Source organism: Cebus imitator, unplaced genomic scaffold (genome assembly GCF_001604975.1).
Source record: "Cebus imitator isolate Cc_AM_T3 unplaced genomic scaffold, Cebus_imitator-1.0 Scaffold163, whole genome shotgun sequence".
Lineage (NCBI taxonomy): Eukaryota > Metazoa > Chordata > Mammalia > Primates > Cebidae > Cebus > Cebus imitator.
This window is the reverse complement of record NW_016107478.1, coordinates 4,693,899-4,718,729: the sequence shown is the minus strand read 5'-3', so window position 1 is coordinate 4,718,729 and position 24,831 is coordinate 4,693,899. Positions and strand designations below refer to the sequence as shown.

At 38.9% G+C, this 24,831-nt stretch overlaps 1 protein-coding gene across 13 annotated transcripts in view; it reads right to left on the bottom strand.

Moving 5' to 3' along the window:
* The window catches only part of FGGY (FGGY carbohydrate kinase domain containing), a 432,024-nt gene that overhangs the window by 268,967 nt on the left and 138,226 nt on the right, over window positions 1-24,831 (bottom strand). For all 13 annotated transcript variants that reach the window (XM_017544014.2, XM_037744071.1, XM_037744075.1 and 10 more), the window contains one exon: window positions 10,010-10,125. In XM_017544014.2, the coding sequence (XP_017399503.1) occupies window positions 10,010-10,125 (116 nt within the window). The remainder of the gene's footprint in view (window positions 1-10,009; window positions 10,126-24,831) is intronic.

Sequence of the window (24,831 nt, the reverse complement as noted above, 5' to 3'; positions counted from 1 at the left end):
TAAAGATCCCCTGGCAGTTTCTGTACTTTCAGTTTAAAGACAAATGAATGGGGGAGGGAAGCCGAACATGAAGTATTAATAAACACCGTAAAATCATTACCTGGTCCCTTAAGTAGCCTCTGAAGTAAGGGTAGTGGGGGGAAATTACAGTAGGGTTTTTTTTCCCTTTCTAATAGATTGTACATTTCAACAGCTAAAAGGGTATGAAAATTTAACGGAATTTTTAATGTCTTTCTAGGTTTTACGATACCACAAAGAGATCATCTTCGTTCTCCTCACCACAAGAACAGATGGGTAGCAGAGGCGGTGGCTCCATGACTCACTACCTCCTCACTCCCGCAAAGGCTGTCTAAGCAGCAGGCAAACTTCTGGAATCAATAGGGTTCACAGCAATACAGTGTCTGCCAGCAAACCTTGGAGGAGGCCATTAGTCAACTGGTGACCTGCCACCCTGACCACTGCAGCCCTCTGATGCAGATTCTCAGAAAGGTTAGCCAGTGCTGGGAAACTTAAAAGGTCATGGGTATCTTGGAGTCAAAACTCCAAAGAACTAGAGTGAAGAACACTGCAGAGAAGCTACAAAGTCAGAGGTAAGGGCCACATCAGAGGTCAAAGTCACCACCTGCCAGCTGTGTGACCAAGAAAAGCTAAGTGGAAGAGCTATAATGTGTCACATGCAATAGAGAAGGCCAACAACTGGGAATGGCCTCCTTTCAATAACATTGAAATAAATGACCTCTAAATTGATGACAATAATGGCATGAGGTCAGATGTCCAACTAAGATCCAGAAGCAAGTCCTAAGTCAGTAAGTTTCAAAAAACAAGGAAAAATAAGTCCAAACCGAATTGTGAATTTTAATGTGATTAAGACACATGAAGCTTTGCAAGGTATCATACTGTTCACTTATTCTTCTCCTAGAATTTCAGAGGAGCCGAGGTGGTTCTAATTATTAGACAGCCACATCTTCAGCCCTCTTCTCCCTGTGCTATTTCAAAGAAAGGTAGGAAAGAAGGAACCTCTGAGGCAGCACTTATTTTCTGTGGTCTTGAGTAATCCCAAGTCAGCATTGAGGAGTGGGGTGTCAGACAATTTTCAATTAAAATCTACATCTATAATTTACTAATATCTTGACATTCGGCAAGTAATTTGATGAGACAACCCAAAACTGCTCAACTGTTTCTCAAATTCACTGGCTTGAAATCATGTTTTTCATCTGGGGCCCTGTGGCTTGTCAGTGGCCTTCATAAATGTGACGCCCAAAATGAAACATGTGACTTCAGATCTCACTGGACTAGGACTGTGACTCTTGTTGAACTTGGTCTGAGAACTGCAGCTGTATCATCACAGCCCAAGGCAGGAGACTGCAGCTTCATGGTCAGATGTGCAGGATCTGACGCAGTCCTGTCTCTGGCTCCATTACTTACTATGTGACCTTGAGCAACTGATTTAACCTCTCCTTGCCTTAATTTCCTCATCAGTAAGATAAATATAGTAGTACCTGTCTAGACTGGTGAAAGGCATCAAACAAGTTATTATCTATAAAGTATCTAAACAAGACTGATTGATTTGGGATACTGAGGAATGCTATCAACAGAGAAACAGAATACTGCTGGAGTAGAAGAAGAGAGTGTTGGCTTTGGTGGTAAAGGAAAGCTCTTCTCTGATGACATTTAAGCTGAGATCTGAACAAAAAGAAAGAGATAGTCCATGTAAATATTTTTGAGAAGGGCCATGCCAGACAGAGGGCAGAGTTAATGCAAAAGGCACATGCAGTGGAAATGCCTAAGGGACAGAAAGAAGGTCACTGTGGTTGGATGGTGACTATGTGGAGGCATGGTAAGCAATAAAAGTCAGAGAGAGATCACGCAGGACTTTGATGAATATGGCAAGGAGTTATTTTTTCCCCAACTGCAATGGGAAGCCACTGGAGGAATTTAAGCAGGAGAGTAACATGATCTGATTTACATTTTTAAAATATCACTCTGGCTGCTGTGTGGAGAGTGGATTATCAGAGGGAAAAACAGAAATAGGAAGACCATTTCAGAAGCTAGCACATGAATCCAGCAAGAAATAAAACTACTTTGAACTATGATACTAATAGTGAAGAGGGGCAGGAATGCCTCATTTAGGGTCCACTTTGCAGCAAAGCAGAAAGGACTTATTGATAATATACTTATCTTCATAATAAAGCAGTTGAGGCTGAGAAAGATCAAATAACTCACCCAAAGTTACATATGGCAGAAATTTCATGGCTTACAGATGACAGTCAGGATTGAAGTCAAGTCCATCTGACCTGGTGACCAATCTCTTAACTACTGACATAGGCAACTGTTAACATATTACTTATTTATTCTAGTCTACCTACATCAGTCACTTAAGAGCTTGATCAGTGTGTTCTTATATCTAACGTCTCTGCTTTGGGCAAAGTCCAGTTCCTACATTTGCATGACTGAAGACTGGACAATGGATTGGATGAATTCACCTATGTAAATCATTCCCTCCTTGACATTCTTCTGGTGGTTAGTCTCATTCAAATGTCAGTATCCAGATTGGCCAAATGTCCTCAAGTTGTTAAAAAACTCAAACAGGAGAAGTGGTAGGGAGGAGCAGAACCACCACAAGACTGGGGGACAAAAGACCCAGTTTCTGTTCTCAGTTCTGTCATTAAAATGCTGCAGGACGAAGGAAATTCACCTCACGTCCCTGAGTCTCAGTTTTTTAATCTATAAAATGAGTGCATTACAGTAAAATCTCTATGATCTCTTTCAGCTCTGACAATTCCTGATTCTCCAGCAGTAGGAAGAAAAGTTGGGGGTGACCTCACTTTTGGGGGACTTCCAATTATATTCCAGATGCCATACTGAAAGGAGGAACAGTTTCATGAAACTTTATCAATAGTAAAACCTCTGAAAGCTATTACCTTGTATCACTATGATGTGGTCAACACTACTCCTTTGCCCTTCTGGCTCTTCAGGGCTATTCCTGGAAGGGCCAGCAGCCGAAAATGGTACTTCTGGGAATCTAAAGAGTGGGAGCGCAGTGTTGGAACAGAATGATGCAGAAGTGAATATTCCTGCCCTCCAGATGCCAAGGTGTACTTGAAAATGGTTAAGAACTAACATTTCTACAGGCTTCATAAACCACACTGCCCTGTGACATCTGATATCACATTTCAGCTTCATAAGAAACCTTTATGGAAGGGAGGGTAGCTAAGGGGCAATGTGTGTGATTTTAGAAAAGAAATGGGTTTCACACATACACACACACATACACACACAGCTTCACAGGAGCCACAAACATTCTAAAATGGCTCCTACTGCCCTCAAGTTTTATTTACAGCATTAGCAGGAGTAGTAATCAGAACCATCTCTTGAAAGGAATGGAAAGAATCTTGCCATGTCAACTCTCTCATCAGTAGCTCCACCTTCAAGGAAAGACAGAAATTCCACTAGAAATTGGCCCCCCGTCCACTCTCTTATCTTGCCCACCAGCATTCCTCTCCACCTCACTTCAGGTCCTCTGTGCTCCAGCCACACCCAACAGCTCACACACACCCTGCAGTCTTCCATGCCTCCATGTTTCTGCCTGCACTGTTTCTTCTGCCTTGAAAGCCATTTCCCCTCTTTTGTAGTAAACTACCACTCATATTTTCCAGATACATAAAATGCCACCTTATGAGAAAATTTCCTTGATACCACCACCAGTGCCAGTGAATTTATGCTCTACTTCTCCATGGCATCTTAGGACACCTGTAGACTTACTGAAAAACCTTGAGATTACTGATTCATTTACCTGCCCCTACTCCTAGTAGACATGAGGTCCCCAAGGGGTTAGACCATGATGAATTCACTTTTGTATCCCTAGTACTTAGCCCAGCACCTGGCACACAGGAGACACTCAGGGAGTGCATGGAGACCTCCAAGTCATTCTTTATCAGGCAGAAGTTTGATACTAAAGAGTGAAAATAAGTAAAATAAGTAAATTAAGAGGATAGGTACTTTCCTTCAAGTACTGTAAAGACCTGGTTCTATCACTTAGACAGGAGTGAGAAGGATGATAAGAGGATAAGGTAAGCTCAAAAGCTCAGGGTGACAGGCAAAGGCAAATCTAAGTCCAGGGCACCCACAGGGATAGCCTCTGTGCTAGTCCATTTTCACATTGCTATAAAGAAATACTAGAGACTGCGTAATTTATGAAGAAAAGGAAGGCAGGAGACAGCAGGAACAAGCAGGGAAAATGCCAAACATTTATCAAACAGCCAGATCTCCTGAGAACTCCTTCACTATCACAAGAACAGCATTGGGGAAACAGCCCCCAGGATCCAATCATCTCCTACCAGGTCCCTCCCTCGATATGTGTGGATTACAATTTGAGATGAGATTTGGGTGGGGATGCAGAGCCAAACCATATAAGCCTCCCTCAGGACAGGGGAGGTAATGGTGTGATGGGCCCCATTTAACCTCGAAAAGGCTGGGATTACCTGTAGATAAAGATTTCTCCAGACCTCTCAATATAAATTGGTAAAATTGGCACTTATATCACATGATACAGAGATGAAGCAGCACTTCAGCAAAGCTCTGAGGACAGAAATAACTGAATTATATGGCTCATTCACATCAAAATGAAAAACAACCCACACACTATAGAGAACGAAGAGATGAATCCTTGTAAACATGTCCAGTTTTACTGGGAAAATTCCAACCATTGAGTATTAATTCCCCTAAAAGGATTTTACAACATCACAACTATGGATGGCGTCACTGGAGTCATAATGCATGTTGTTGGTGAAAACCCCGATGGTTTGTTTCCACAAGGGAATTTACTCTTCTCTTCCCTAAAATGAAGTAGTATGGGTGTTAATTCTTCCATTTCCTGCTTTTATAATCTCCCTTATTCCATCCATGAGAGAAGGAATCACTTAGCTGGATCCATGAGACTTAAAAAATTCTATAATAGTATCCATGAGGCCATGTTAAATGGGAAGTGGGGCCACAGTCCTGAAGTGGAGTCCCTGAAGGCTTGGCATGTGTCTCTGTGATGGTTTGAATGTCCCCTTTGAAAGTCATATTGATATGAAAAAAAAAACTCAACATCACTGATCATTAGAGAAATGCAAATCAAAACCACAAAGAGATACCATCTCCTACTAGTCAGAATGGCTATTAAAAAGTCAAAATTAACAGATACTGGTGAAGTTGTGGAGAAAAACGAAAGCTTACACACTGTTGATACACTGTTAGTGGGAGTGTAAAATAGTTCAGCCACTGTGAAAGACAGTGTGACAATTCCTCAAAGACCTAAAGACAGAAATACCATTTGACCCAGAAATCTCATTACTGGGTATATACCCAAAATAATATAAATTATTCTATTATAAAGACACATGCACATGTATATTCACTGCAGCATTGTTCACAATAGCAAAGACACGTAATCAACCTAAATGCCCATCAATGATAGATTGGATAAAGAAAATGTGGTACAAATACAGCATGGACTATTATAGATCCATAAAAAAGAAAAAGATCATGTCCTTTGCAGGGAAATGGATGGAGCTGGAGGCCATTATCCTTAGCAAACTAACACAGAAACAGAAAATCAAATACTTCATGTTCTCACTTTTAAGTGGGAGCTAACGAATGAGAACACATAGATACATTGAGGGGAATAACACACACTGGGGCCTTTCGGAGGGTGGAGGGTTAAGGGTGGGAGGGGGAAGAGGATCAGAAGAATAACTAATGGGTACTAGGCTTAATACATGGGTGACAAAATAATCTGTACAACAAACCCCCATGACACAAGGTTACCTATATATCAAAACTGCACTTGTACCCTTGAACATAAAAGTTTTAAAAAAAATTAGAAAAGCTCAACATATTAAAACAAAAAAGTCATGGTAAAATTTCATTGTCATTGTGATAATATTACGAGGTGAGACTTTAAGGTGTGATTAAGCCATGAAAGCTCTGCCCTCATCAATGGATTAATATCATTGCCTTAAGAGGCGCTTCTGATAGAATGAAGCCCGGCCCCCTCTTGCCCTCTCTCATTCTTGTGCGTGCCTTCTCACACCCTTGCACCCTTTGCCATGGGATGATGCAGCAAGAAGACCCTTACCCGATGCCCAGAAGATATTGGTACCCTTGGACACTGTAGCCTCCAGAACCATGAGCTGAATTAATCTCCATTGATTATAAGTCATCCAAACTCAAGTATTCCATTATAGCAGCAGAAAAGAACTAACACTCTCTTCTTGAGCTACCTGTACTCAGCCCTGTGGGCTCTCTGAGTTCATGAATCAAGCTGATCAAGTGGAGCTTGCTTCAGGCAAGTACAGGTGGCTTCTTTTCTCTTTGTCTCAGCTTCTCAGCTTGCCAAAGGATGGATAAGTCAGTATTGTGCAGGTTCCAGGGTCTAGCCAGATTCCAACAAGAGGCAGGAGATCCCTGAACTTTGATTCAGTGTGAACAAAGCCAATACTGCACTCTTGTGCCAGGTGGTGATGTTCACTGGCACATTTATGTCCCCAGCATATATCTATCATTAGTCAAGATTCTTTTACTTACAATTTTAAGCCTACATGACAAAAATACCTAAAGTGTAGCTTCATTTAATGTTGGGTTTATTTCACTCTATGGAAAAATGAAATTCCCAACCTTTCTAAGGTAAATTCTTGTTTTCCTTCTGTAAAGGAGTCTGTGATATTTCCTGTCACGGAAAAGCCTCAGGGAGATTTGCTATAGGAATGAAGTAGAATTGCACTATCATTCAACATAGGGTGTATCTTCCACAGGGCCCCCTTCTTATGTAGAGGTGTTCATGAAAGATGACTGTGAACACTGAATTAAGGAAATACATTCATTGTCTATCACTAGTAGTATCATTTAATATCAAATTCTTAATTCAAATACATATTTACTCATTCAACAAATATTTCATTAGTATCTACAATGTGCCAGGTGATTGTGTCTTTGGCATCCGACACCTAAAATACAGTCTCATAGGGATGGAGGAAACCTGTTTAAAAAAGCAGCCTCCCTCCCCTCAAGAAACTGTATCCTGCCCTTTATCTTCATTTCTGCCTCTCACTTAACACTTACTAACTTCTTGGACTTGGAGTTTACATTTGTTCTTTGCCTGGCTTCCCTGATCCCAAATAAGAAATGACCTACAAGCTAATACACTGAATCACTTTATATGACAAACACTCTTAGTAATGCAAATAATCACTCTGTAATTCAGCCATGTTGAACATATGAATTTTCATAAAGTGGCTTACCCCAATAATAGAACAAAGAGTTTTTCCCAGGAATTAAAAAGGCAACCAGGGCATGCTAAAATGGCACCTGGATAATAAATTAGAACAGGTGGGATGTTGCTTATCTTCCTAAGGGTCCTTTCTCCCTGCTAATCTCTTCCTTCCTGTTTGCTTTTGATAGGTGTTTAGGATTAGATAGGTAACTTGGGAATTATTCATGTGGAACCACAGGTCAAAATTCATTGACACAGATCATCTAGTTGGATCATTTTATTGAACACAGATCATTTTATCTGTAGGGGTATATAATCCCCTACCAAAAAACTGCATTTCATTTTTCTCAGTCAATTCAGAATATTAAATCAACTTGCACAGTTTTAACTGTAAAGAAATTTCTATTCAATTGTAAAGAAATTTCTACTATATTCTTTTGATTCACAACACTATTTTTCCTTACTTTGTATAATGTTCCCAAACCAAACCATCCAAATACCTCCTTGAAAGAAGGCATTAGGTAGTAGCATTTTAGCTTTAGAAACGTGCATGTAGTTACTTAAAACCTTGTAAATTTTTTCTCCTGTCCTTGAAATGCACCATATAAATATTGCATTTGATCCTTAACTTACACTTCATAAATAATTCATTTCAAAAATATTCCTCCATAAGACCATCAGTTGCTGAGGTGTTCAGTTTTCAGGGAAAGCATTTATTTACTGCATGAGCCCAGGAAGGCTGGTAAAGCCTTGGCTAAAAGCTCCACATGGAGCAAATTATGGTAATGGTATTAATGCTCAAATTCAGGATGCTCAATGCTCAAATCTGCTAAAAGGTTTTGCACTATATTGCCCACATCTTGACGAGCAATGAGGCCACTGCAAATGTTTAACACTTCATAGAGAGGCTTCCGAGATTCATTCTTCATAGTTCCAAGAACTACTGAAGAATGTCTAGAGGTAGCTTCCAGAGGAGTTTCTGAAAGTCACAACTGAGAATAAACAGCCTCTTAAATATCTTCTACTTTGGGTTCAGACTGAAACTATAAGCTCAAGTCCCCAGAAGTGAAAATTAAAGGAAACATCACACAATTAATTTTGATGAATGGGTAAGTTTTAATTCATGTACAGCAATATTCTGCTTAATGATATGTCTCCTTAGGACAGTCATTAAAAATCCATTAACTTAACAGGGAAAAATCTAATAAAGTTACTCTGGAAATTTTCTGCTAGATTAACATTATGGACTTCTAATGAATATTTCTTGTAGATACTGCTCTGTTAGCAGAGCTAATACACTAATTAAACATGTGTCATGTGTGAGGCAGGAAAGACTAGCAGCGAAATATAAAAATAATCAGAAAATCAAAGTTGAAGTTGTACCCAATAGCCAAAGATAATGCTAAAGTCAGTAAATGTCATTACAGATTTCAAAAGTAAAGGATGCCAACCTACTAGTAACAAACCTCTCAATATTTTAATCAAAAAGTCATTGAGATATGAAAATATGCCATGCCCTGTGTTAGGACAGGAAATACAAAGAGCTCATGGTCTAGTAAGGAATCAAGACACATATACAGATAATCAATATATAAGCTAATAAAGGTATTTTCAACATACCAGGGAATATTTAGCAAAAAACAACTAATTTTTTGGAGGGCATATACATTTTACAAATCACTTAAACAATGAGATAACTGAAGCTGAAATTAGTGTTCCAGTAAAATACTGTTCCTTCTAGGTCCTCCCAATGGGAGAATTTCAATCCTGACTTACCATTTCTTGATTCTATGCCTGGTTAAACAAGATTACTAATCTCTCTGATTCTCATCTGTAAACATGTTACAGTGCTTTTGTCAGTAGCTGTGAGAAATATATAAAACAAGGTACACGAAAGCACCGAGAAATGTGCTTGGGACACAGAAGATGTGCTTTACTACCCAAATAAAAGGCCTTAGTCTGAGACCCTAAGGCCTTATTTAGGAACCACTGACTCATATTCCATTTTCTGTCTTATCCTAGATTTTCGAATTTTGACCTTTTTAGCTTAATTTTTACCTATTCATAGCCTTGCCTTGTCTTGTGAACCTACTTTATGAAATTATTTTCCTACCATTGCCTGGAAGTAGTCCATAGATAGCCCTTCGAGTATGCTATTCTCAAGCTGCTCCATGCAAATATCTTCCTTGCACTAACTCAATTTCTTTTTCTTTTTTCCTTGAGACAGAGTTCCTCTCTGTCTGTTGACCAGGCTGCAATGCAGTGGCACGATCTCAACTCAATGCAATCTCCTCTGCCTCCCAGGCTCAAGCAATCCTCCCACCTCAACCTCCAGAGTAGTTGAGACAACAGACATGTACCACCAGGCCAGGCTAACGTTTGTAATTTTTTTTGTAGAGACGGGGTTTTGCCATGTTGCCCAGGCTAGTTCCGAACTCCTGGGCTCAAGCAATCTGCCTGCCTCGGCTCCCAAATTGCTAGGATTACAGTTGTGAACCAGTACAATTTCTGATTCTATATTTCAATGCAGATTTTCATAGCATATGTCTCCACTCAGTTCATATAAATCCTAAGGCAACAGCCTACAAGTCATGGCATACCCGTCATAATTAACTTATATGTCTTGGAAAAACTGGACTTTATTCCTATATTTTCATTCATACAAAAATAAGAAACATACAAACCACAATAACAACAAACCTGCAAAGATACCTCAATGCACATAATCACTCTGCAGATATTTTATTCTTTTACCTATTTTGCTGTAATTATCTGCAACGAAGTCTTCCAAACCAACCATTTTCCAGAAACTGTCATCCCAGCCTTTCTCTGCTGAGTAGGTCCACTTACACACCAGAGAGCAGAGAGACCTAAGAAAATAGGAGAGATATAGAACTAATAATATGCATGAGGCTTCCTTTATGTTTTGCAAAATACCCGTCCAGACGTTTGCAGAGGTATCAAAGAAGTGGAATAAACCAATGTATATAATGGCACATCCCTGCTTAGGTAAAAAGTCTACACAGATACCTGTTAATTATGGATAGTATCTTCCTTCACTTTCAAAAGTCTCAGCCCTGGCTGGGCATGGTGGCCCACACCTGCAATCCCAGCACTTTGGGAGGCTGAGGTAGGCGGATCACTTGAGGTCAGGAGTTCGAGACCAGCCTCACCAACATGGTGAAACCTGTCCCTACTAAAAATACAAAATTAGACAGGCCTGGTGGCGGGCACCTGTAGTCGCAGCTACTTAGAAGGCTGAGGCAGGAGAATCACTTGAACCCAGGAGGCAGAGATTGCAGTGAGCCAAGATTGTGTCACTGCACTCCAACCTGGGCAACAGGGTGAGACTATCTCAAAAAAAGAAAAAAAATGTCTCAGACCTTTATTTGGATGCTGATGAAACAAACTGTATACAAATGTTTGTATTTATATCTATATTTATATAACATTTGTGAGATAATTAGAAATTACGACCTTGCTATTTGATAAAAATTTAATTATTATGAAATTTTAGATATAATATTGGTAATTGTGGTTCTGTTAATAAAACGCTCCTTATCATTTAGAGATACATACTGAAAATGTTTGTATAAGATGATATAGTGTCTGGAATGTGCCTTAAATAACATGAGAAAGGGAAGTAAATGGCATGTGGCTAAGGGTAGGATTGGTCACGGGTAGTTGTTGGGACTCAGTGATGGGTTCATAAGTGTTAATTATACTACTCTCTCTACATGTTCAAAAGTTTGTATGATAAAAAGTTTTTAAAGTGCCTGGTAGAGATATTAAATGACATGGTCATCCCAGTCTAAAAAAATACTTAATGGGAGAAAGATTTGAATGCTAGATGTTTTCCTTTCCAGCTTCATTTATCATCAAGTCACCCTTAATATTCTAGAGTAACAATAAAAAGTCATTTGCAGCTCTCTGAAGAAAGTCACATTCTTGTGTACTTCAGAGCATTTGCCCTACCCACTTCTGTTGGGAAAACTAATCCCAGCTTCTTCACTATGATAATTCAACCTCTCACTTTAGCCTAGGCTGAGACCCCAGTTCTAGGTTAGGCACTCCTCTTCTGATTTCCCAGAGTGTGGAGTACGTCTTCTACCATAGCCCTTATCACCCCAGGTAAGTAACTGCTTCTTTATGTCATTCCTCTATAGTCCTATTGCCTTCTAATCTATTCTCCATATTGTATCCAGGGCAAACTTTATAAAATAAAATCTTTTATATCAGTCTCTGATTTAAGATCCTTCAATTGCTACTCACTAACTTCAAGATGAAGTCCAGTGCATAGTAGGGCTTAAAGGACCCTTTGTGATATGGCTGTGCCCATCTCCACAGTCACTCTGTTCAGGCCATTTCCACCCTTGCCTTTTCACTCTGCAATACGGAATTATTTGGAGTTTGCTATAGTGAGCCTTGATTTCCCATTTCCCTGTGCAATGAACCCTTTGCTTCATTCTTCCTGGAATAATCATCCCCATTATGCATCTAACTCTTAGTTAGCCTTCATGACTCAGCTCAGACTGTCCTTTTTCAGGAAGGCCCAGTGAAGGGCAGACTGAGTGAAAAGCTTCTTCCCAAGTTCCAATCTGGACATACCTTTATCATAATTTACCATAGTAACTGTCTTTGCCCATTCATTTTACCATCTCTGCCACTAAACCAGCAACTCTGTCAGCACAGAATCAGCCTTACTCTTCTGTGTATCACAAATACCTCATTCACATTCAGGATTAAAACAAGCCACAATGAATATTGACTGAATGGAAACACTAAAGAATGGTTTGTCTACCACATGGTAGGTAAATGGTAAAACTGGGAGCTCATGCAATTTTAAAGACAACCCAAAGGGTAATAGTCTAGGTATATCTCATTCAGTCATTCACATAGATTCATGTATTCACTCACTCAATAAATGTTTGGCATTCAGTTACTATGATCTTGGCACTATGCTAGGACCCAGGAAACCAGTGGTATATAAAATATCTAGTCCTTTGCTGTCACAGAAGCTGGAAGTTTAACTGGGGAGACAGAAATTGATGAAACAATCACAGCTAAAATCATATACTAACATAGACATAAATACTCTGAAGGAAGTAGAGGGAGAAATGAAAGCCTTTAGCAGAAGAACCTGACATATCGGGTAGGAGACAGGGGAAGAAAATATCAAGGAGGGGTCCATAGAGGAGGTAGTACTGAGTGAGGCCTTAATGTCTTTTGAAAGTCAACAAATGTCACTTAGCATTAATGTTTTTTTTTAGATGTGGCATAAACATACTGACCTATGCTAAGTGGCATGAATATACTGAAGGAATGCTAGCACGTATAGAAACATTCTAAATTATTCACATTTTTCAGCAATATACATTGTTAATAAATGGAGAAGGCAGCCCACCTATGTAACATGTTCTGAAGAGTGCACAATAGGCTAACACCTCCAGGCATGACATCTGAAACTCTTAACTTTTCGGGAGGTCTGATAGCTCCCTGCCAAGAGTAATATTAGGGAGCAAAAGGTGGCATAGAAGGATTGTTTCCAATGATCTAATCACATAGGGTAACTCCTCAATCCCAGATGCCCCTATTCTTATCTGTAGACTACTGTGCCTCTACTATGACTTTTCCTTCCTTCTTAATGGATTATTACTTTCTTTTTTTTTGTTTGTTTGTTTTTTTAAGTGTTTAGTGACTTTTTATTTTATTTATTTTACTTTAGGTGCATACTATATCTGGCATTTCTTCACATGTTAACCCTCCACCCTCCCCACTCCCAGCTGTCTCTCCCCTACCCCCCTCAACTGCCCCCAGTGTGTGATGCTCCTCTCCCTGAGTCCACATGTTCTCACTGTTCAACACCTACCTATGAGTGAGAACATGCAGTGTTTGGCTTTTTGTTCTTGTGTCAGTTTGCTGAGAATGATGGTTTCCAGATTCATCCAAGTCACTACAAATGACACGAACTCATTGTTTTTTAAGGCTGCATAGTATTCCATGGTGTATATGTACCACATTTTCTTTGTGCAGTCTATCACTGATGGGCATTTGGGTTGGTTCCACGTCTTTGCTATTGTACACAGGGCTGCAATGAACATATGTGTGCATGTGCATTTATAGCAGAACGATTTATAGTTCTTTGGGTATATACCCAGTAAGGGGATTGCTGGGTCAAATGGAATTTCTATTTCTAAGTCCTTGAGGAATTGCCACACTCTCTTCTACAACGGTTGAACTAATTTACACTCCCACCAACTGTGAAAGTGTTCCTATTTCTCCACATCTTCTCCAGCATCTGTTGTCTCCAGATTTTTTAGTGATCACCATTCTAACTGGCTTGAGATGGTATCTCAATGTGGTTTTGATTTGCATTTCTCTAATGACCAGCGATGATGAACATTTTTTCATGTTTATTGACCTCATAAATGTCTTCTTTTGAAAAGTGTCTGTTCATATCCTTTGCCCACTTTTGAATGAGGTTATTTTTTTCTTGTATATCTGTTTTAGTTCTTTGTAGATTCTGGATATTAGCCCTTTGTCAGATGGGTAGACTGCAAAACTTTTTTCCCATTCTGTTGGTTGCCAGTTCACTCTAATGATGGTTTCTTTTGCTGTACAGAAGCTCTGAATTTTAATTAGATCCCATTTGCCTATCTTGGCTTTTATTGCCATTGCTTTTGGTGTTTTAGTCATGAAGTCCTTGTATATGCCTATGTCCTGGATGGTTTTGCCTACGTTTTCTTCTAGTGTTTTTAAGATGTTAGGTTTTATGTTTAAATCTTTAATCCATCTGGAGTTAATTTTAGTGTAAGGTGACAGGTAGGGGTCCATTTTCTGCTTTCTGCACATTGCTGGCCAGTTTTCCCAACACCATTTATTTATTAAACATGAAGTCCTTTCCCCATTGCTTGTTTTTGTCGGGTCTGTCAAAGATCAGTTGGTTGCAGATGTATAGTGTTGCTTCTGGGGCCTCTGTTCTGTTCCATTTGTCTATGTCTCTGTTTTGGTACCAGTACCATGCTGTTTCGATTACTGCAGCATTGTGGTATAGTTTGGAGTCCAGCAACATGATGCCTCTGGCTTTGTTCTTTTTGCTTAGGATTGTCTTGGCTATGTGGGCTCTCTTGTGATTCCATGTGAAGTTTAAAGTGTTTTTTTCCAGTTCTGTGAAGAAGGTCATTGGTAGCTTGATGGGGATGGCATTGAATCTATAGGTTACTTTGGGCAGTATGGCCATTTTCATGATATTAATTCTTCCTAACTATGAGCATGGAATGTTTTTCCATCTGTTTCTGTCCTCTCTTACTTCCTTGAGCAGTGGTTTGTAGTTATCCTTGAAGAGGTCCTTTACATCTTTTGTTAATTATATTCCTATTTTATTCTCTTTGTAGCAATTGTGAATGGGAGTTTGCTCTTGATTTGGCTGTTTGTCTGTTATGGGTATATAGGAATCTTGTCATTTCTGCACATTGATTTTGTATCCTGAGACTGCTGTAGTTGCTTATCAGTTTGAGAAGATTTTGGGCTGAGACAATGGGGTCTTCCAGATATACAATCATGTCATCTGCAAATAGAAACAATTTGACTTCCTCCTTTCCTAATTGAATATGCTTTATTTCTTTTTCTTGCCTGATTGCTCTGCCTAGAACTTCCAATGCTATATTGAATAGGAGTGGTGAGAGAAGGTATCCTTGTCTAGTGCCTGATTTCAAATGGAATTCTTCCAGCTTTTGCCCGTTCAGTATGATATTGGCTGTAGGTTTGTCATAAATGGCTTTTCTCATTTTATGAAATGTTCCGTCGATAACTAGTTTATTGAGAGTTTTTAGCATGAAGCGCTGTTGAATTTTGTCGAAGGCCTTCTCTGCATCTATTGAAATAATCATGTGGTTTTTAACTTTGGTTCTGTTTATGAGGGATTAGGTTTATGGATTTGTGCATGTTGAACCAGCCTTGCATGCCTGGGATGAAGTCTACTTGATTGTGATGGATAAGCTTTTTGATGTGCTCTTGTAATCGGTTTGCCAGCATTTTACTGAAGATTTTTGCTTCAATGTTCATCATAGATATTGGCCTGAAGTTTTCTCCTTTCACCTATACTTGTCTGCTTGGTAAACTCCAACTCATCCTTATTGTCCAGTTCCAATGTCAGCTCCTCTGTGAAAGTTTCTCTACGACCTCATGGCTCTTTCTCTTGAGGTACCATTGTGAGTTTAAAATATTGCACTGTATTTCTCAACAGCTGATCAAGATTGAGTTCATGGCCCCAAGTCTTCATCTCTCCACATACCCACACTCTTTGCCATGTAACTTTGTAGTACTATATCCTACTCCTCCTGTCCCCCACACTGTAGGCAAGGCTTCCTTTCCTACCTCTAGACTTCTGATTCTGTCACATGACTGAATTTAGCCCAAATAAGGAAGCAGAAGTAACTGCATGCCAGTTCCTAGTCTAAGCCTCAAGAGATTCTATGTGTTTCTGCTTGTTGTCTTATACCTCTGGCACTGCCATGAGATCATTCTAGGCTAGTCCACTCATCCCATGAGGAGGATAAGAGAAACATGGAGCAGGGCAATAACCAGCTGAGCTCAATCTGGAACAGATACCCCCAGGTTGTCTTGGATCAACTTGGATCAGTCAGCCAAGACCCCAGTGAGTGAGTCCATCCGAGACCAGAAGAATCACCCTGCACGGCACAGCCTGAATGAGCTGCTCATGAGTCAAATAAATGATTACTTTTGTAAACTAACAAGCATTGGTTGTGATTCATAATACAGCAATAGTTAAAAAATTCAACACTTCACAGCATAACTCAACTTTTCCATGCAGATATTTTTTCCCCAATAAAGGGAAAGTTAGGGACGTCTTGGTCTTTACAAGAAGTTAAAATAAGAGTATGCCTGGAGTGAAGATGACTACAGAAGTTTTATGTTTACAGATGCCTCTGGCAACTGCCTTCTTCATCAGGATTATTCAAACAACATTAGTTGTCCAATTCATTGAGTCTCTTTAAATCAAACTGGTGGGTAATATGGATATGCAGCAGAACTGGTAAAGTGTAGTGAGTACAACTGAAGCCACACGTTCTCCAAAACTCTCCAGGAGAGAGACAAAATATAGGACTTTGTTTATATTGTTAGTGGGTAAAGGCAAGGTACTAGTAGCAGAAGAAAGGGCTTATCCCTCCCTGAGGCCTCTATTAAGACCAGTTTTTACATTTCCTGATGTGTTTTAGTGGGCAACTTGCCCTCTTTGGATAACTATTCACCTTTAGGCAAGTTGTACCTCCTAGTCACCCCCACCCAAAGGTCTGTAAAATTAGAATTAGAGTTAGGGGCCTTACAAAGTCGGGGCTACACTGGCACTCTGAGTTGCTTCTAAGGTTGGCAGCCAGAGAGAAGTGCTGCTTACACCAAGGGTGCTCTAAGAGGAAAGAAGGGGCCACTCACTGTTGGCTGTTTGATTCACTACCAGCCCAAATGGCAGGGCAGGAACTGCTGTAACTTTCACTGCTTTCAGATTTGTTAATGCAGAATAGATTCTCAAAACCTATATGAAAGTCAAAATAGCATTTATCAATGAGCAGGCAAAACAAAAACAGTAACTAACTTAATGGAACTAGTTCACCTGAGAGATCACATAGAACATCTATAAAAGGCAAGTCCCACTGAAGTAGAAATGATGAAAAATATGGTAAAATATTTCAATGATGAAAACAATGAGAAATCAGAAGAATGCAAAAAATACTTTCTGGAAGTATATACACTGATTTTAAGTTTAAATTTAAAGTTTAAAATTTCCACAGAAGAACTAAAAAGTAACTGACACTGATGAAAATCAAATCAATGCTCTGGAGGACCAGGTAAATGAAATATCTCACTACAAGTAGCAAAGATACAAGGAGACTGAAATAACGATGGAAGAGATAAGAGGCTTGGAGTACACAGTCCAGCAGCCTAACATGCGAATAACAGAAATTCCAGAACAGATTTTTTTAAGAGAGAGAAAAGGGAAAAAAATAAACAAAGAAAAGAACAGATGAGGGAGATATTATAATTAAATGAATACAGTGGTAGGTATTTTATTATACTGAACTGAAGTAAGATTTAAGCCCACAGATTAAAAGTCTCATTAAGACCAGGAAATAAATCCAGGAAACACTTGAATTTCAAGAGTAAACAGAAAATTATACAAGCTTCCAGACAGAAAGAATAGATTACTTAAAAAGGATTCAGACAAGCTAAGGGAATTCTCATCTACAACTCTGGAATGTAGAAGACACTAGAATAATGTACAAACTATTAAGAGAAGCAGATTAAAGAATCCTACACCCAGACAAAATATTATTCAGCTGTCAGGGGGAAAAGAAAAACATTTTCAACACACAAGTATTTAAAAAGTAAACTTCCCATAAGCACTCTTTGAGGACAATAGTTGAGAAAGAGCACAACCAAATAACAATTGATTCAGAGCAGCTTTCTCAATATGGTAGAAATCAAAGACTAGTTGTGTGTGTCTCTTTCATGCATGTATGTGCATAATATACTTAAACACATACATATATGCATAAAAATACATGCATACACATATTTAAATCTAGGCGGATAATAGTAGTATAAGCAGGAATTTGTAATATTGAGTTCCTTAAAACACAATAGGCATACTATCCTACCTAAGAAAATCCCCAAAAAACAAAAAGCATAGTAACAGCTTGGAATTGAAAAATAAATATTAAGTAAGCAAATATTAAGAGACTAGAGAAGAGGTACACAGAAAACGTTCCTGTTTACATGTTTAGGCAGAACATAAGTTTATTGTTGCTTGTAAGGAATAAGAATGTAACCACTAGCAGAAACAAAAAACTTAGTAGAACTCTTAGAGTAACAAGGAATAAAAGGGAATAAAGACAAAATTAACAAGCCAGTGAAACCAGTACACTACACAAAACAAAAAGAAAAGGGAATGGGGTGTGATATAATATAAATAGAAAACAAAATAAGATAGAGGAAATAAAGTCAATTATCTTAGTATTTCATCAAATGTGAATGGGCTAAATTCTTCAACTAGTTAAAAGAGTAATCTTACTGTGGTTAAAATTAAGCTAAACTTTGTTCATAATTCAGGTTTTTTAAAATATGATACAGTTTTCTCTCTAAAATGTTCTACCAAAAAATAAATAAATAAAAATTTTTGATGACAATATAAGTATCGAAGTAGAATTAAGATTAAAAATGTTAAGCAAGGAAAAAAAAGAATATTTCATAATGACAAAATGGTCCGTCCAAGAACACTACCATTCATAATATTTTATGAACCAAACAATGAAGTATAAAATACAGGAAACAAGAGCTTCTAAAATTTAAAAAGGATTTGAAAAAAGACAATTCTATTTAAAGATTTTATTGTACTTTCAGAATGTGAAGCATATAAACTATTAGAGTAATAACAGCCATTATTATTGCTACTGAGGAATTAAAGGGTATTAATACAATCAACAAACTCAATTCTATATATTCACATAGGAGGAGGGAGAAGAATATGTTATAATTCAAGCAGAAACTATATGGGTTAAAGATACCAAATGGAAATGTGAATGTACACAATGGAATGAAGAGTATCAGAACTGCTAAATATGTGAGTAAATATAAGAGATAAAAATTTTTCATTTTTAAATTTCCCTAAAAAATTAATTGACCTTACATCTTTTTACGACCCAACCCATGAACAAAACATATGACAATAATAGCACAAAACACAGGAAGATATGAAAGTATATTTTAAATAATGAGGCATAAAATTATTTTAAGGTAGACTGTGATAAGTGAAAGATGCATATTAAAAACTGGCAAAAAAGAGGTAAAACTAGAAGAAATTTTTGGAGATAAAATGGAATACTAAAAAGTATTTAGGTAATCTGGAGAAGACCAGAAAAGGGAAGAATTATATAGACTATATGGAACACAGAAAAAGAAAATAGATTAGAACCCAACCATTAAATGTAAATGACCTAAAATCTCTAATGCAAAGGCAGAGATCATAAAACTGAATAAAAATAAAACCCAACTATATGGAATTTAAAAGAAACTTATTCTATTTTTCACAGAGGTCTAACTATGTTGCACAGACTGGGATGCACTGGCCTGATCAGAGCTCACTGCAGCCTTTAACTCCTGAGCTTAAGGAATCCTCCCACCTCAGCCTCCCGAGTAGCTGAGTCTATAAACACATACCACCATGCCCAGATAACTTTTTCTTTTTTTATTTTTTAGAGTTCGGGGTCTCACTATGTTGCTAAGGCTAGTCTCTATCTCCTGGCCTCAAGCAATCCTCCTGTTTCAGTTTTGTGAGTAGCTGGAATTATAAGTGTGAGGTGAGCTACAATGCCTGGGTAAAGAAAAAAACAAAACAACAACAACAAAACTTATTTTCAATATAAAAACACAAGATAAATTAAAAAGTAAAAAGATGCAAAAATATGGCATGCAGGTGCTAAAAATAAGCTGAGGTGGCTATATTAATATCAAAGTAGACTTCAGAACAAGAAATGTTACCAGGAATAAAGATGTACATTACATATTGAAAAAGGGGTCAATTCACAAAAAATACTCAGATTCAAGAAGAAATCACAGTTTTTAGAATGGCAACTTTAACTTAGCTAAACTTAGATCTTTTTCCCTTTTGTTTTGGCCTAGCACTAGTAAACATGCCATGCAAAAACTGTATATGAAATCAAGGATTCATGACAGAATGTGGTCACCTAAAGATTCCCTTGTTTTATAGATTAGCCTGAAATTCTGGTGGTCTCAGCAGCCCTTGGTGATGAAAGGAAGTGGTGGACTAAAGGAGTCCAGAACCGTGGACGATTTTAGGCTTGAGTGTGTATGAGTTGAGAAGACCAGGCACTGAAGGATCGATCTCATTATCATAAAAGGATGTTATTATTTTATTTTGTTTGATTTCTTGATGCTCTATCTGGCCTTCTGGAAATTTCAGTATACAAGGTCAGGCCACAAACTCCCAGAGCAGGGTCCATATCTGCTTTCTTCATTCAATTATAACAGCCCCAAGCACAGTGCTACTCTGGCAAATTTTGAGAGCTCAACACGTTACTTAAATTAATGAATAAAAATCTTCAGATCTCAGTCATAGAATGAAGCTTTCGGGTTCCTAATAATCTTTTAATTGCTTCTATTATAAGGCCTAGATTTTTAGATACTGCTCTGTGTGCAGGCTGGAGAAGAGACAAAAGTTAGATTCCTGGAGCGGCCAGAGGAAGGAGCAAGTAGAGCACTGGGTGCCTTGCATAGACTATCCACCTCAGTGGAACCAGGACAGCTTTCTGACAATGCTCTCCTGGTTTTGCCTACCCCACATTCCTCCCATCACCTACTGCCCAAGACACAAAAGCATGCCAGATCTCTAGGAGACCTTCTTTCCTATTTCAAAAAGTAAAAAAACAAAAAGAGGCTTCTGGTTAAAGATGCCATATCGACTACACATGTTAACCTCTGCACCCTTTAAAAAATTCCAACAAAATGGCTGTACAAGAATGTTTCAAAGAGGCAAAAACCCACAATGAGAACAGGATAGAAGATGATGGCATCAAAAATCTAAAAGCCAAAAAACATAGTAGTAACTCTCCTGGTAGACTTGAGAAAGATAAAACCTAAATAGCAGCAGAAAAAACCCAGAAGCAAAATGATTACCCTCCAGAGACCCCAAAAGTTCAGTGGGTGGTGGCACTCACCAATCCTAAAAGTGGGGATAAAAGTGAGGCTAAAAACAGCAGGATGAGGCAATGTGCAGTAGCTGACGCCTGTAATTCCAGCACTTTGGGAAGCCAAGGCGGGCGAATCATGAGGTCAAGAGATTGAGATCATATTGCCCAACATGATGAAACCCCGTCTCTACTAAAAATACAAAAATTAGCCAGGTGTGGTGGTGTGCACCTGTAGTCCCAGCTACTCAGGACTCTGAGGTGGAGAATCACTTGACCCTGGGAGGCGGACGTTGCAGTGAGCCAAAATTGCACTACTACACCCCAGCCTGGTGAAAGAGCAAGACTCCATCTCCAAAACAAAACAAAACAAAACAAAAAAAAAAAAAAACAACAGCAGGAGGATGGTTCAAAAAGTATGTTCGGAAAGTAATTAGATCCCATGTGACCTCACTATAAGCAACCAGGATACAACTTCTCCCACACCATAGAAGAAGAGGACTAAGGTCCACTGTATTAATCCACATTCATGCTACTCATAAAGACATGACTGAGACTGGGTAATTCATAAAGAAAGAAAAAGAGGTTTAATGAACTCACAGTTCCAAGTGGCTGGGTAGGCTCCACAATCATGGAAGAAGGTGAAAGGCACATCTTACATGGCAGCAGACAAGACAGAATGAGAACCAAGTGAAAGGGGTTTCCCCTTATAAAACCATCAGATCTCATGAGACTAATTCACTACTATAAGAACAGTAGAAGGAGAAACTGCCCCCATGATTCAATTATCTCCCCCTGGCTCCCTCCCATAACACATGGGAATTACCAGAGCTATAATTCAAGATGAGTTGGGATGGGGACACAGCCAAACCATATCATCTGACCTCAGAGAGGGTGGGGTAAAAGGCTCAGGTAAGGGTAGAATATCTTGGCAAAAACAGACTGATTCAGTATCTGCTTTTTTTCAGGCCAGCCCTCAAGTTTCTTTTCCCAACTCAGCTCCCAGAGCTCTGGCTGCTAGGTTCACACCCTGAAGATTTATTTTTGGGGAATCTGACCAGAAAAAAGAAAAGATATAAAGCTAATTGGGAGAGCAGAAAGTATAGAGAAAATAGCCCAGCCAGGTCACTCTAACCTTAGGAGGATTAAAATGAGGGAATATAAGTAAAGCTCATTTGTTATGATAAATAAGTGGTAGTTACTATAATCAGCATCTTTATTTTTATCACCTTAATTTTCAATCAGGAAATAGTTACTAAAGGTATTTCCCTCTCTCTCTATATATATATATCAGAGTTTTCCTAGGCAGGTAAGAGCCTCCAGACTATCAGAAACAAAGCAAAAGGGTCACCAAAATCCCAGCCAGAGACCATGAAACAGCCTCAGCACAAACAAGAAGAACTTTTTATTCTCTGCTTTCACTCAGAGTAAAGCGCACATCAAAAGCACATGCCTGCTGAGTTCCAGGGGCCTGATCATTCTCATGCATTTCTCCACCAAGATTTTATAAAAATGAAGTCGGCACTACTGCATTATTTATAGGCAGCTCACTGTACTGACATTGCCAGGCCCCCACTTTCAAGGGAAACCTTTTGTTCTCTGCTTAGGGAAGTCTGAACCTGGAGAGTCTCAATCGAACCAGCTAGTAAAGAACAGAATAATTAGAGCTGAGAGTGGGGATAAATTATCAAGATATTCCTGGCTGCAGCCTTTGGTACATCACAGGCCTCTGATGGCTCTGTTTTTCTAAGCCATGCAACAGACTGAATTACCAGCCTGAAGATACAGCTCTTGGGGAGATAAAATGATTCGGATTGGATTGCTAATTGTATCAACAAAGAGACCAAGAGGGCCTTAATTTCTGAAGAAATACCACTGGACCAATCGGACTGGCTTCTGTTAAAGAGCTGCCAGATTTCAGGCCTGTGACTATTGGCTCTGCACTTCATCAAGACTTGCTGACAGGCCCGTGACAGGCAGAAATAATATATGCAATGATGCAACACAGGGCAATATTAAATTGCCTTTTCAGTTAGACTTGCCGATAACATGATTCAAACGTGGCCATGACAATGTGGGGAGCATGAAAGAACTGAATAAATAATCAAGTTGAGGGAATTTTCCCATGCTCCCAAAAGAAAGAGATCTAACAGTCAGAAAACAAAAGATCTTAAAGTCGCCACCAAAATATTCCAAGATTGAGATGAAGCCCCTGTATTCACAAATTTTGATCTGTCCCCTAAAAAATCAGGATGGTACTAATTAGAGGCAATATGCAAGAAAGGAGAAAAATGAGGGAGGAAAGGAAAGAAAAGAAGTGACAGCTTATTTAGTTGCTATTATACGCTAGGCCATTAAGCATAGGAATTTTATGTGGGTTACTGAATGTCACAATAAACTTGTGAGGATATTTTTATTAGTATTTCCATTTGACAGAAGAGAATACTGAGGCTCAGTAGGCTGAGTAAGTCATTGGAGATTATATCATTAGGAAAGAGCAGGACAGAAATTCAAAACCTGCCCTGATCAATTAAAAGTCTATGATTGTTAACTACATGCTTATTCAGGCCCACTCAGGGGAAGATATTTATAAAACATTGCAAAGGCCAGTTACTCCAAGTGAAAAAGTACAGTAATTTTGAGGTATTTGATTTCTCGTGTTTATCTTGTCTGTTATCTCCTTTTCTTAATAAAGGAAAATTTGAAAATAAAACAGATGGAAGAGCTCAAGAAACACAGAGCTCTAGGAAGCACAGAGGTAGCCGCCTTATCCTATGAAGATGTTCTGGTAAAAAAGGGTGTTCAGGAGATGTGTGCCATAAGCAAGGACATAAGGACAACAATGAGACGTTCTCTCAAGATGGGAAAATGAAGTCTGGTTTTGAGAGTTCAGCTGTAAAGTCAATCCATAATGAGCAAGAGTAAAATATCCAAAATTATAAAAACAAAAACAAGACAACAACAACAAAAAACAATGGCTTCCAGAACATTCGGAGCTCACAGGTACCATACTGAAGGCATTCAGATGGTTAAAGAAAGAATGTGTTAGTTAGGAGAATGATTATGCTGCAGGAGACCAGAGAAAGAGGAAGAAGCAGAAGTGGAAGCAGAGCCAGGTGCCAGCAGGGAGGAGGAGGGCTGCCCCAGGTGGAAAGAACTGCATGTGCACAGGGCTGGGAGTGAGGCAGCATACAGACACATACATCTCAGCGAGAGTCTTGCTGTGCATACCTCAGAAGCTGAGTGTTGCCCCAGCATGAAGAAAAGGATCAAAAGGGCCATTTACTTCCCTCCTCCCTCTTTCTCTTTCTCCCTCCAAAAATATTTATTAAGCTCTTACTATGTACCAGGCACAGATATTATCTCTTCCCTCATGGAGCTTGGAGTCTAGTAAAAGAGAAAAATCTATGAAGAGCTCTCTCTAATAATTACTAGGAAGGGTAGTTATAATGGATTACTATGAAGGGTAAGTAAATATTATAGGCTGTCCATAGAGCTTATGGTATCAAAAGGACATGTAAAAAGATAAGGAGAGATTTATTAAAAGATACAAAATTACAGCTAGATAGGAGGAATAAATTCTAGTGTTCTATACCCGCAGTCCCCAACCTTTTAGACACTAGGGACCAGTTTCATGGAAGATGATTTTTCCATGGGTGGGGAGTCAGGAGGATGGTTTCAGGATGAAACTGTGCCACCTCAGATCATCAAACATTAGATTCTCATAAGGAGCATGCAACCTAGATCCCTTGCGTGCACAGTTCACAATAGGGTTCGCATTCCTTTGAGGAGCTAATGCCACTGCTGATCTGACAGAAGGTGATGCTTATGTGGTAATGTTCATTAGCCCACCTA